A 15,229-nucleotide genomic window follows, 5' to 3' on the forward strand; every position below is an offset into this window, starting at 1 on the left:
ACAAAGTGTGATAAGAAGTGTGAACCATCCCACCTACACTTTGGAACATTGTTCAATTATTCACTTTCACCTTGTCATGCACAGTATAAAATAATATCGCAATATACTTCCGTTTTTCATCAACGCTGGGACAGTGAAATGTACGGAATACTGGAACAAAAAATTATGTACACCACTACAGTAAACCCTTTAATAGAAGATAAAGAGGCAAGAACAAAAGAGCGTGTACATGTAAATGTATCAAATGACTTTATTGAGTCTGTATGCATAACAGGTTGGATATTAACACAACAATCAATCAATAATATAATACTTGCATACAATAATATCTGGATCCATACCACCAACACTCACTCGGGTTTAAGGAAGTCACCAATGACCGTCTGCTTGGAGAGTGGCTTTAAAGATGCATGCATGTTGAGCGTTGTCTCCAAGTTCTTGCAATTGTCATCTCCAGCACACTCGAAACAATTGATGAAGTTACTATATAAGATCTCATTTGGTTGATAGGAGAGGGGCGGTGAAAGTTCTGGGCAACGGTCTGATTCATATGGGTTATCGTCACTTACGACCATCGAGACAATGTAATTTGATGACAGCGAAGGCTTCTGCATCATTGTCAACGTAAGTGAAGTCACCTGCTTTTTCGACATCTCCGTTTTCATTTGGGAAGCGTCTGAGAAGCTGGCGTAGTTCTCACAAGGCAATGTCACCTTCATTGATGACAGCATCAAATGGAGTGGGCCTGATGTCAGCATGTCGACAACAGTTCTGAATGGTAGAGCCTTTCACTTCCGATGAGGCATTTTTTTCAGTAAGCGAAGCACTCCTCGGAGATTCGGTGCTTGGGGCAGGTCGTCTTCTGTATGATGGATGAGTGAGTGAGGGAGTTAACGTCACATCGTCAATGTTACTGCCATGCCATGATAAGCATGCTGGATGAAATATTTGACGAGAGATTTCTTGTGGGGGAACTTAAAATTATTACAAGGCCAGCATCCTTTGGCTGAATGTGTGGCTTGGTGTTAAGAGACAAGAATTGAACGTTCTCGTTGGTCAGTCTGACATCTGCACACTTGTGACTGGGAGCTTTGTCACAAAGTGAGATCATCAAGTTGACCATGTGATCGCACTTGTCTGTCAAAAGATCTCAGCCAATCACAAAACATGATGTCATTCATGCTTTGTTGCTGAACTGAGAGTGAACACACATTTCTGGGTAAAGTCTGTTCCAAAACATCTATGAAGTCTGGATTTAGCGATGGCAAACGGCTTGATTTTGATGGTGCCAGTTGCGTTTGTACAGAGGGGGGTGGTAATTCTCTCTTTTGAGTTCTTCGTACCATGAATAGCCAAAGTCATGAATGTCCACCCTACAGTCAGCATCTGAGTGCTGGGTACATATTCTATAACAGATCCTCACTGAGGGCTAATAGCGTAAGGGTTCAGATACGTTGTGTTCCTACTTCCGACAGTGGATCTTCATTCATCTTGATGACTTGGGGACATGTCAGCAAAGAATTTCAACATAGATAGGTAAAGTTAATTTCACATTTGTTGATGAGATTAAACTATTGCCCTTGTTTTTGTAGTTTACGTTGTCCGAGATCTTGAGGGAAGAAATGAATTAGTTCTTTTTCACATTTTCCCAGACGTTACTGGACGAAACGTTAATGACTTTTCTCCCTCATTTCCCCCGATGGTGTTGGTGGAAAGGATGTCTCCATGTTAACCTCTCTCCTCTCACAGTGCTGCTAACATTGATACTTTACTTCCCTGATTATGTTGCGGGAGAAACTCTTGACATTGATCCTGTGTGTCCTTGACGTCATTGCAGGAAAACCTCTAATCACTGGCCACCACCATGCAGCTAGAATATACTGCTGAGTGTGGCTTTAAACAACCATCATCTAACCATCTTGTCATCGATCCTGTATATTCCTGGTGTTGATGCTGAGACAGCTCTAGCCCTTGACATTGTTCGTGACCTTTCCTCGTTCATTTGGATTAAAGGTCTATTTAAAAATACTTCATTCCAGTAAAATGCAGTAAATATATTTCGTATTAAGACATAGTTATCTTGTGTATAAAATTGCATATGACTAATCGGACATAAAAAGTATTTAGTAGAAAGTTGAAAAAAAGTGTCCAATCTGACCTTGAATAGAAAAATATTTCAATAAAATGTTTCCAGTTGTGTGGCAAATATTATAAGAAAGTGAGACAGCAAACTGTTACAGAGAAATGGACATAACTTCCCTGATCAGATACCATTTGGGATGACTCAAAACTTACATGACTTAACATATACATGTATGACTCATTCAGACGACATGTATGTGGAAGTACAGCATGTTCATCTTGACCTGATCAAGTGAATACTAATGCACTGCGTGACAGTGTCACAACTGATGGGGTCTACTATTGTGAAGGGATGCACCTTTTTCAGGTGTGGTCAACATGCCTGAACAGCCGAGACAAGGTCGCCGTTTGACATCTCAGTGTCAAGAAATCGTAAGCAATGTCCTAACTTTCTTTATAAAAAGAAGCTGCAGATGGTTTAATGTTTCCAATGTATGCATGCTTTGCATGAACGCAGCATTCGTAACATTTACTACTCCGCTATTTAATGAAGTTAACTCCACAGGCTGTTTGTGATCTCCATGGTCATGCATATGTAGAGTAGCTCTGGTAAAGCTGAACAAGCTGTATCTCATTTAGATATAATTCAAGGAATAAAGTGATACCTCTTCCATAAAAGGTTCCAGGTATGATTCATTCACACATGACTTCAGAAGTCTGGGGACAATACATTTAGAAAGGAGACTGGGAACAACACTGAAATGACAGCAGAAGACTGGCCCAGGGACAAGTTTCCAGGATGATTCATTCAAAAGTGACTTCAGAAGTCTGGGGACAGCACATATAGAAAGGAGAGTGGGGACAACACATTAAGAAATGACACCAGGGCCCCGTTTCACAAAACTCTCATAAGCCTAAGGTCTCGTAACTTTTCTCGTAGCATTTGTACCTGGCATACTGTAACATAGGAGGTGCAAAGGCTGCGGGAAAAGTTATGAGACCTTAGGCTTACGAGAGTTTTGTGAAACGGGGCCCAGGAGATTAAGAACAACATGCTTAGAAATGTTTCTATCAAAGTTTCTGGCAAGATTTAAGGCAAACTTTTATCAAACACTCTTAAAATAACTACCAACATGTCATAACAAAACATCCCTACACATCACGTTTGGGTTATCCAATCAAATCAAAACTAATTAATACCCATTTGGGGTTAATAATAACACAGAATACATGTGTATAAAGACCCATCTGATTATTGCTGCTAGGGAAACTCACATGAATCTCTGGATTCACATTCTGTGGACGATTCATTTACTTTAAGAAGAACCATTTTTTTGCAATTTCATGTAATATTACAGCTAAATTAGGGGAAAGCATTAACAAATACAAGCAGGTAATATTTCAGGTATTTCTCTTCAACATGTGACATACCAATATTTCTTGGCAAAAACACACCTAACTTAGGAATCATAGTGGGCAATATGTCTTAGATCTTAAACTGATTATCAGGTCACATCTGTAACTTGCTGGTATCATCTTCTGGTTAATGGATGAATCTGTTCCAATCCAGCACTTACTGTGCCTTGAATTTCTTGGAAGGTGAGCCCTGATTTTCCTGTGAGACAACATATAAGTGTAAGCACTGACTCATCTTTAAAGAGCAGCATGATCAGGTAAAAACAATGACTAGAGCGAGCTAGTTACTCTATGGGTGGTTCTACATGCCTAATCTACCAACACCAAAACACATATGAAAGAGACACAAGAGAGCTGCCGATTTCCAAATTTTGATATACTGAAGTTACAAAATGATACAGTCTGAGTAAACATAGTCTCAGTATTATTTGTTACACTGCTATACTGAGTCTAACAAACCCTAGTCCAAAGTCGCATTGGCTAACATTTGAACCACCTATGACACACAATCAAAAATCAATGTGAGACCACTGACCAGATTTAACTAATTGAAAAATTATGCTACTGTTTAGGGTTCAGCATGGCATAAATTCTTCATCCACTCACAATGATCTCTCAACAAACGAAAAACTGTGTAAAACAGAGATATTTGACCTGCGGTATATACACTAATGGCTTTCTGATGACATGGTCATCATAAGCAAGATGACATCCTTGAATCCTTGAACACTGACAGCAACTGTTTACTCACTGTTGTGGCTTGCTTCATGTGCATCACCCATCGTATATGGAAAATAGCATTTAGAACTGTTCAGGTACAAACTGTCTTTAGGTAGAAGTTGAAAAAGTATGTGCAAATGTCAACTTTCCAGATTTTGTTAAGCTGAGTTATGACTGGTCAGTTGAAAAGGTTAGCTGATGCAGTCTATTACCAGGGTTTATTAGGCTCATTTTAAGCATTGTAAATAAATACATAGCTGTATGACATTGATCTTATATTGTAATCATATCACTGAGTTCGACATTCATGTCCTTCAGTAAATGTTTTCAGCCTTATGAACAACATCTGTGGTAAAATAAAGAAGCTTTACCTGAACGTGGTAGGGAATTGTAACGAACCTTTGTGGTGTTGATGTACTCATCTATGGCTCCTTCTAGGAAAGTGAGTGGAACAGGCCCACACTGAAGAACTGCCGCATGGTAGTCTCGCACATCAAACCTGTCTCCTGAAACAATGAACATGTCACCTGAAATAGTGGGTATGTCTCCTGAAATACTGAACCTGTCACCCAAAACAGTGGATATGTCTCCTGAAACACTGAACATGTCACCTGAAATAGTGGATATGTCTCCTGAAATACTGAACATCACACCTGAAATAGTGCACGTCTCCTGAAATACTGAACATGTCACCCAAAATCGTGGATATGTCTCCTCAAACACTGAATATGTCACCTGAAATAGTGCATATGTCTCCTGAAACACTGAACCTGTCACCTGAAATAGGGCATATGTCTCCTGAAACACTGAATATGTCACCTGAAATAGTGCACGTCTCCTGAAATACTAAACATGTCACCCAAAATCGTGGATATGTCTCCTCAAACACTGAATATGTCACCTGAAATAGTGCATATGTCTCCTGAAACACTGAATATGTCACCTGAAATAGTGCACGTCTCCTGAAATACTGAACATGTCACCCAAAATAGTGGATGTGTCTCCTCAAACACTGAATATGTCACCTGAAATAGTGCATATGTCTCCTGAAATACTGAACATGTCACCCAAAATAGTGGATATGTCTCCTAAAACACTGAATATGTTACCTGAAATAATGGATACGTCTCCTGAAGCACTGAATATGTCACCTGAAACTGTCGATATGTCACTTGAAAGACTGAACATGTTTAGTGTTTCAGGTTCCAAAAACTTTGGAATCTGAGTAATCTAGTAGTTGTTGTAGTCTGTTGTGATTCAAGGTTTAGAGTAACTACGCTTGAATCATAGTATGTGAGCGAGTGAGTGAGTTGGGTTTTATGCCACTTTAAGTACTATTCCAGCAATATAACGGCACACTGGGGACAAAAAGAATGATGAATTGAAAGTGATTGCTTTAACCACAAGACTACCCCACAGCTCAACTACTACATCACTAATATAACTGGTGATGTAATGTATTGTATACAGTTTGCCAACAGATCTGTAGCATCTTGGTCCTCATACTGATTTACAGTATTAATTACTGTTCAGTTACACGACTATTATTATCATTACTGGATGTCTATATAATGCAAATATCCACAAAACCAGTATATGTTGAAGAGGCTGGTGTTTTCCCTTGTTCATTGGATATCAGTCTCAAAGGCATCATTGTATAGTCAATCTCAACTCCCTGGAATGGATACACTACAAGCCATAACATGGCTGGGATGTTGGGTCAAGCAGACACCTGCTCACTTTAGGCTTATATGAAAGATTTTATGCAGCTTCAGTTACTTACCCAGCTCCTTTTCTGCTTTGTGTCGAAGCTCCCACAATTTCAGCTCCCCAATCTTGTAGGCACAAGCCTGAAAAACATATGAATATCATTACAATATTAGGTTTAAAAAATCTAAGTAAAAAATGCTCTTATTAGCCACATACATCTCACATTAATTTTGTCAATGATATCGAGACTGATCAGGGAACTGTGAAAACACATAAAAAAGACTGTCATCAGTAATCCCACTTTGCTGAAACAGACAATGAATTAGGACCAATTTGGTAACTTTGGTTGTGTGTAACTGTTGAATGATTGTGCCAAACTTTGTTCATGTATTCTTTTGCTGAGTTGAGAGTTGATTTTGTGTAGACTGAACTCATTGTGACTTGTTTGAGTGGCATTTTAGAAGTTGAGGTGTACAAATAGGACAAATTGTTATGGATAACAACTTCTTTATTGCGTGGTAACTTCATAAATAGGAACAATTAGGACAAATTGTTATGGATAACAAGTTCTTTATTGCGTGAAGTTACCACGCAATAAAGAAGTTATTATCCATAACAATTTGTCCTATTTGTACACCTCAACTTCTAAAATGCCACTCAAACAAGTTATCCGCCGTCTACACGGAGACGTGGCAGTTCACACCATCAACTCTGTCACGCAATAAAGAAGTTGTTATCCATAACAATTTGTCCTATTTCACTGTGACTTCACTGAATACGTGAGTTTTCAGTTTTATGACACTTTTATCAATATTCAAGCAATATCTTGGCAGGACTCTAGAAATGGGCTTCACATATTGTGTCCATGTGGGAAACCAAACCTGGGTCTTTAGCATAACTAGGGAATGCTCTAACCTCTAGGCTTCCCGGCCGCCCCTAACTGATTCTGTAATTTCATCACTAACTCAGTTCTCAGTTTCTCATCTTTAAAAGTTAAAGTTCATAATGTTCACAAAACAAGGAACATAACAGGAAATTGGTGTTTTGCAAAACAGTCTATCAGGTGGCAATGCTGGTGACATGGATGCTTGTGTGTCTTTCAAAATGTCACATGGCTTTGTTCATACTATCATCTCAAGATTTGCTGATTTTTGCTTAGGCTGCCATTGTACCACCCAAACATTGGTGAGTCTCATGATAAACAAGACACCCAATGTCTTCTGGAATCACAGTTCGTACAGTCTGGGAAAACAGGCAAATAAATGATGACGGTTTCTTCAGCAACATCTTTATTTTCGTGACAAATATCATGCAATTTCTTTCTAGAGTAAGCCAGTTGCATTTATTGCACTATGCGCTGGTTTGATTCTTTTATGTCTATTTGTTTGTGTGTTAAATTGCAGTTTACTGTATCTTGTCTCAAACAGACTATAGGGACAGTAATAGATTTGTATCTGAATTATATCTATTCAGAAACAAAGCGCTAGTCTATCCATCATACAGCTTCACTGACCTGAGCAGGAAAGGTAATATATCTGTTGACCTCATTCCTCATTGACCACTCATCGGACAGAGTAGTGTCCACCATGTACTCCACAGCCTTAGCCTGGGTCCACCTGGAGTGGTCAGAGCACTAGTAAGCCATTCAGTATTCTACATACTATGATCCATGTGATATTTCCAAGAAGAATATAGTGTGCCTATGCATTGTGCAAAAATGTCTGACACTTTACAAAGCAATGGTTTCCATGGTTTGACATTGTTATAGAGATGCAAAAATTGAATGTTTTCCATCATACATATATAGTCTGGTTCATAATTATTGAGAATTTTTCTTCTTACTTTGAGCTATCCTAACACCTCAACTGATTCACTGATACTTAAAACTAAGTAATGGTATAAGGGAGGTAACTCATCTTGGCCTACTGAGTATAGTACAATTAGAGTTACCTCCCCTGAATTTGTAGCAGACGTCATTTTCCTCAGCACTGTCAACAATGTCTGCTGAAGATAAAAGAAGGTTGATTCTTGAGTTGTGTAATCAAGGAATTGATGATGTAAATACATTGGCAGAGAGAACAGGAACTCCTCTTTCTACTGTGTATAGGATTAGGAAGAATTTTAAAGAGGGAAAGGATTTTGGGCACCAGAAAGGAGCAGGGAGACCCAGAATATTGGACTTCTCAGATCGCGTCCGGCTGGGAATTTTAGCGTCTAAAAAGCAAAGGGCAAGCATCTCCAACATCAGGTATGAAATGATAGAAAGGGGATCAACAGTCGTATTAAAATCTACAGTTAGAAGAAATTTGGTTGATCTTGGATGGGAGAAAAAGACTGGAATTCCTTCTCCTCTCATGAAACAAGAACATAAAGACAGGCGTGTTGAGTGGTGTTTGGCACATGAAAACTTTGACTGGGAAAATGTGATTTTTACTGATGAAAGCTCAATATGGGTATATCCCAATAATGTGAAAATATGGACAAAGTCTGCGTCAGCACCGTTGTATCGACGACCTAAATACAGCCCAAAGTTTCATGTATGGGGAGGGATATCCTTATTAGGAACGACCCCGCTGTGTGTGTTTGAGGGAAATCTGACAAGTCAACGCTACACTAACATATTAGATAATTTTCTCCTTCCAAGTGCACATGTGTTTTATGGAAATGACTGGACTTTACAGCAAGATAATGATCCTAAACACACCGCAAAACATGTCAAGCAGTGGTTTCAGGAGAAAAATGTGACTGCATTACCATTTCCTGCATATAGTCCTGACTTAAATCCCATTGAGAACATTTGGGGGATGATGAAGGAATGTGTGAATCAAAAGGGGTTGACAAGAATTGAAGACATGAAGAGAGAAGTGGTCCGATACTGGGACAGCATAACTCACGAGACACTAACCTCTCTGATAGGAAGTATGCCTACCCGTCTTAGACTGTGCCGTGAAGCTCAAGGAGACTTGATAAAATATTAAATTGTTACCTACACAACATGAAAAGGTCAGTTCACTTTCACAATACATTCAATTTTATCTGATTTGTTCTCGTTTAGTAATATGAAATGCTTTAGCTATTCTCAATAATTTTGAACCATACTGTATGTTGGTAGCTCATGTAGGAAAAGTTTTGTAATGAATATGTTCTAACAAGGATCACTAATGTCTGTCTGTCTTCTCATTCAATATTTGTTACCAGATTAAACAAAAATGTCATAACGTTCTGAATCTGATTGGAACAATCTTGGACTTAAACTTCTTCAGCTTTATAGATTGTCATGCAGCAATCATAGATTCATGTTTTCAAAATATTCTGGTTTAAGTGGGTGTGTGAGTGAGTTAAGATTTAATGCCGCATCAGCAATTTTTCAGGCATATAGTCATGAGAATAAACTGAATATTTATGAACGATATGTATATATTAGAAAACCTGTCGTCAAAGGACAGTAAAACAACTAGACACGAAACACATAACTAGCATCTATCTCTAAAACTAGATATCAAATTAGGACAATACAATTAAAAATGGGCTTTAGTTTGCCAGCAACCGGAGGTACATCACCATACTAGTGACCATGGAGACTTACACTACCTTTACTACCCCTGCATGGACCCAAGGTGGATTAATAAACCTCTTCAGCAGCAGCTTGTGGGAAAGTAAAGCCAAAATTTCAAATTACATAAATGCTGCATATAAAAATTCTGGTTGGTTGAAATGTATGTTGAAGGGTTTGGGACTTACATATCTTTACAGGGGGACAATAATTTTACAGTACTTTAACCTCCTATGAAGATAAAGGCACTAACAATTATGATTGCTGTTTTTGTTGCTGTTGAATTATTATTATTATTATTATTATCATTTATTACCCCATGGCATGAAGTCCTGTGTCAACAACAAGTCTAGCTGCCCGCCATATTTCAAAGCTATAGCGACCAAACCTGAAAAAAACAGGCACTTTTAAGAAATCACTGATGGCTTCTATGCAAACACCTTAATGCTTCAGATAGTTCATCAAATATTCATTATACTTATGTGAGTATAGCATAAAACTGCTCCAAAGCACAATTCAATCTGATAGAGGATTGACCTGAACAGGTTGAATCAGGTATTCAACCCCCAAAACAGAAGATCTTTACAAGCTAACGGACACAACTCCTTTCACCAAGACAGACATTTGGAACATCTATGCTACAGCATTAAGAAAGTGTTACCCACTGTAACATAGGAAAGACATCATTCAGTTCCACACTTAGAGGATCCTGACACAGATAAGGACACAACTCTTTGCAAAAAGATAGGTGTCTTCAACACCCATGCTGTAATAGAGTAATTTAGACAGTTACCAAATATAATAAAAGAAAGGCACCATTAGGGACTCTACAAGACTGTATGAACTTACAGGGAGTAGTTGTCTGTGTACAGTCCTAGTTCCTGGCCCAGTGACTCACAGTAAAGGCCCCAACCCTGTGTAGCAAGAGATAAAGTAAAGATAAGGCTGTTACATTTTACCACTTATGCTCTAAAAACAGCAGTATGAAGAAAGAACGTGTGCAGATTGTGTGATCAGTTACTCAGTACATCTCTCTTGGATGTACAATACATTGAAGTAGAGTCTGATAAATTTTCATACTATTCTGCCAATAAAATTAAACAATTTAATAAAATAATATTCAAAAATATTACATTTACCTAAGCAATTACAATTACATGAAAAATTTGAATGTGTCTGGATTTCCCCTGCAGTGGACAAATCAAACCTAAACACAGTGGTTGTGTCCATCCACACAACATATGCTGGCGTAATGTAAATTCATGGACATCTGATTTTGCACATCTATCATTTCTGGGTTCACACACTCGCTACATATCAAGTTGTAATTTTTGGATTTTGTGTTTTTAAGCAAGAAGTTGTCTTCATATTCCTGCTGTCATGATTTGGAAATCAAAAGCTTCAAAGGAGTGTTTTTTTATCCAAAGTTTTCTAGCACACATATTTTTATTTTTCTGCACTAATGCAAAGACATCAAGACAAAAATGAACCCTAAGAAATAGTTTTCATTAATGACAGCACCAATCATTCTCATTGGCAGCTGGCAACACTAGAAGGCAATGGCTGAACATTTCCTTCCAAAAAATGTTCTTATGAGCGCTGTGAGACATGAACTGCAATATCGTTATCAGCTCTTGGCATAAACTGTTTACCATACTGTTTGTATGGATTTTAGCTATCATCAATATTGATGTCATAGCACATATACGATCTTCAAACTGCCATCCTCTGCATAGTGTCTGACACAAGGACCACTTGCCTCAATGTATGCTGTATGTATGGGGAACCTCCCTGGTGTTAAGTTGTACTTGCTATCCTCTACATACTGCTTGATACAAGGACCACTTGCCTCAATGTATGCTGTATGTATGGGGAACCTCCCTGGTGTTAAGTAGTACTTGCCATTCTCTTCATACTGCCTGATACAAGGACCACTTGCTTCAATGTATGCTGTATGTATGGGGAACCTCCCTGGTGTTAAGTTGTACTTGCCATCCTCTACATACTGCCTGATACAAGGACCACTTGCCTCAATCTATGCTATATGTATGGGGAACCTCCCTGGTGTTAAGTTGTACTTGCCATCCTCTACATGCTGTCTGACACAAGGACCACTCACCTCAATGTAAGCTGTGTGCATGGGGAACGTCCCAGGTATTAAGTAGAACTTGGCATCCTCTACATACTGTCTGAACAAGGGGACAGTTGTAGCCATAGAAAGACTGTGCTGTGAAAGAGATTCATACGATAAGCAAAAATAGATGTTGTTAAATCCTGACCTTATAAGATTCAAACAAGATATTTTGTATGCATAAATCCTGGCAGGTATGTAACCAAAAATATTTATTCATGGAGCCTCATAGAAATAGAGTTTTTAAGAATAATCCTGATTACAGTGTCAATTTGAGTTCCCTTCTAACAAGTGTAAACAGGAACGTCTCCCACCTAGACTACTAGTTGTCTGACTTCAATTTTTGTGGAAACTGTGGTGGCTGGGTAGGTTAGATCGCTGACTTGTTGGGTGTTGACTTTGTGTCTGACTCTGAATGTGTGGATTCTAACCCCAGATGGAACTCAACCTGAATCAGTACCAGAACCTGTACTTTACTGAGAAGGTGAAGTGCCAAGTATAACACTGTATAACACATAGTAAACCAAAAGTAACCTCTTTAATCTGGCAACCTGAAAAACATGATCGAATGATAGTTGATTCTCTGAATTTGCAAGACTGTTCGCAGCGTATCCATACATACAAATGTCACACACAATTGTATTGTTGTGTAGTCAGTAGTTGTGACATCATTCAATACATATTGTGACAACGTTGCAATGACATCACAAATGAGCAGTGCTAGATGCATCATCAGTGGTAACAAGCTTAAATGGCTAGCTGATGACACTTCACTGCTGTACCCATGCTCCATGTCTACAAGTGCAGACACTAAAATTTTCAGGTCTTAAAGAGTATTTGATGCTTTGGAATATTTCATTTGAAACATGATTTTTATTTCCTAATTTGACAACTTCCTAAATGCAATCTTTTCTATATATTTTCAGTTATGTCTAACCAACGGAACTGTGGGTCATGTAAGGCTTACAGTGCACTCTGTCAAATCTGTATACCAACTACCCTCCTGAGTCAAATTATTCTTAATTTATCATTTAGATTGCGTTATGTTCTGGACTCTGTCCATTACGGATTGTGGACTAAATAACAGCCCGGCAGTCAACTAGCTATGAGAACAATGCTTTGTAATCTGGACATGGGTGATGAAAATAACACCCTGACAAGATACTGGGACAAAGTCCAAGCTGCAAAGGGTGGAAAAGTTTCCAAAGAGAGACTTGCAGTGGTTATGTGTGGTAACAAACAAAAGTTGACTAATCTGGATGGCTTCATAATCTGGACAAATGAGTCTGTCCCCAGTCTGTCAGTAATAGACAGATTCCACTGTACTTTATATACCACCTCACTGGTAAATAAAGTAAACAGTAAACAAACCTAAAAACTGTAAACATAAAAGTAAAATATAGTTGCAAGCAATGATGAGGGCTCCTTGGATTTAATACAGCTCAGCTGTTTGTAACATGTTAACGTTAATGTTGAAAGTAGTAATGGTTAGTTAATATGAATGATATCACTGATAGTCGAATGCTCTTTTACTGGAACTACTGGAAGTTTCTAGAAGCTGTTCTCAAAACTTTTTTTTTAGATTGGAAAATATCACTCAGGTATCATGAATCTGAAAAGAAAGGGAATCTTTGTTCAAGCAATCGCAAAACTAGAACATTTATTAACAGAACAAGTTTCCCTAATAAGCAGATGATACAGAGTTGTCTCTCAGGTTCAGGCCAATGATATCTGCTACAGTGACTAATGCCTCTTTTTGGATGCCATCTTGTATACAGTACATGAAGCACAGTTACTTACTATTGAAATCAAGTGGTATGTATGCATTGTGGAAGCTAAGACACTTGTCCATGCTTTTGTGACTTGATTATTGTAATTCATTGCTGTCTGGATCAATTCACTGTGCCTGCCTTCAGAAGGTACAGAACTGAGCAGCAAGATTGATAAAAGGAACTTGCAGACATAAGCATATTACGCCCATCTTAAAAGCCTTCCAGAAACTGATGTTTAAAGCTCTTCACCGTGTAGCTCCTCTGCCCGTTTGACAACTCAAGCAGTGACAATTATTACCAGAAGAAGCAGGACTTGACTATGTAAATAGCTCATTTGGAAATATTACTCAGGTACAGTTGACCACACTCCAACATGTCCAAAACAATGATGACGCACGGATCGTGGCCCAAACTAAGAAGTGAGCACAAACAACACAAGAGCTAACCTTCGAGTCAATACAAGATTCCTACACCTTTTCATATAAATGTGTCAATCAAACTGCTCCTGTTTATTTCATAAAACTGATTGATGTATGAATCTGCTCGATTATTAATATCTGCTGATTAGTTTGTTTTTATAGCATTCAAAACTTATAATTACTAGCTCTTTTCCAAACATTACATTGTTATACTCTTCATCTGCATTGCATGCTAAAACGTACTTGACAAGTTGTGAATCACATTTAACTGTCAGTAATCATGTTTGTACCATTTTAAACTTCATCCAGCATATTTTATGTGCATAGAGTACTCAAACATATCGCCAATTCGGCGATAGCACCACACTACGAGAGGAGAAACGCACGTGCCTGCATGAGAAATACATGCAAAATCATGAGTAGGATAAGAATAGACATGAAATGTACAACTATTGAGACGGCATTTAGGCTGCTTGAGGGATTGGTACCAGTAAAGGTTTGAAAACAATTTAAATTGCAAAAATCACCATTATCTCTTTTTTCTCAAAATGAAGGGTAAGTAGTTTATTTCCATACTTTTCTGAGTGTATTAGCGATCACACCAGGGACACACTACAACAACTCTCTATATAGGCTCCGTGATTACACCAACTGTGCCTCGGAAGGGCCCCCCTCATTAAAGTGATGGCGTATCAGCCCATTCATACATTAACTCATTAAGGCCGAGAGCCGCATATATGCGGCAAATTAATTAGCTTCTCACAGCGACAGCCGCGTATTGGGGGTAATAAAAAGCACCTCTTATTCAGCGAGAGCCGCATATTGGGGGTTATGAAAAGCACCTCTCATTCAGCGAGAGCCGCGTATTGGGGGGTTTTACATTTTATATTCGTACATTACCTATAATTTCAATCAATTTAGCAGTAATGATCAAAGATTAACCTTTCTTACAAGAGAGATTACTTTCTGTGTTAATCAGAAGAACTATTAATGTGTTTTGATAACAATTGCTTGCAATGTCAGGGGCTTATAGAGGCAAATGAACACATGTCTGCGAGAAAAGGGATTATGAGATATTGTTACAGGAGGTACGTGTTTGTTATTCGTCATTGGGAGTGAATACTAAGATACTATGTTTGCACATTGATTGAATTAACGGTGACAAGGTTATGAAACCTTCTTCTAAATTAAATCATTCATTCATTCATATAATGAATCGTAGACATAAATAGCAATACTGTATTACACTCATGTTCGTGTAGACTTGAAATAAACCAAGTTACTAATTTAGACCTAATTCATTTGCGACTATTGATTTTTAAAGTTGACAATAATACATAATCGAATATGAAGTGATAACTCTTGCATCTACTCATAATATACATATTTAGTACACATAAACCATACAAAGGTAACTGGGGTATTT

At 38.2% G+C, this 15,229-nt stretch overlaps 1 protein-coding gene across 1 annotated transcript in view; it reads right to left on the reverse strand.

The window, feature by feature from the left end:
• Window positions 1–233: 233 nt before the first annotated feature.
• The window catches only part of LOC137274337 (uncharacterized), a 57,185-nt gene continuing 42,189 nt past the window's right edge, over window positions 234–15,229 (reverse strand). The window contains exons 13-19 of the mRNA XM_067807484.1: window positions 11,601–11,708; window positions 10,331–10,395; window positions 9,798–9,869; window positions 7,442–7,544; window positions 6,002–6,068; window positions 4,618–4,724; window positions 234–3,697 (exon numbers count right to left, since the gene is read on the reverse strand). Of these exons, the coding sequence (XP_067663585.1) occupies window positions 3,656–3,697; window positions 4,618–4,724; window positions 6,002–6,068; window positions 7,442–7,544; window positions 9,798–9,869; window positions 10,331–10,395; window positions 11,601–11,708 (564 nt within the window). The 3' untranslated portion in view covers window positions 234–3,655. The remainder of the gene's footprint in view (window positions 3,698–4,617; window positions 4,725–6,001; window positions 6,069–7,441; window positions 7,545–9,797; window positions 9,870–10,330; window positions 10,396–11,600; window positions 11,709–15,229) is intronic.

This window comes from Haliotis asinina, chromosome 2, assembly GCF_037392515.1.
Source record: "Haliotis asinina isolate JCU_RB_2024 chromosome 2, JCU_Hal_asi_v2, whole genome shotgun sequence".
NCBI classification, from domain to species: domain Eukaryota; kingdom Metazoa; phylum Mollusca; class Gastropoda; order Lepetellida; family Haliotidae; genus Haliotis; species Haliotis asinina.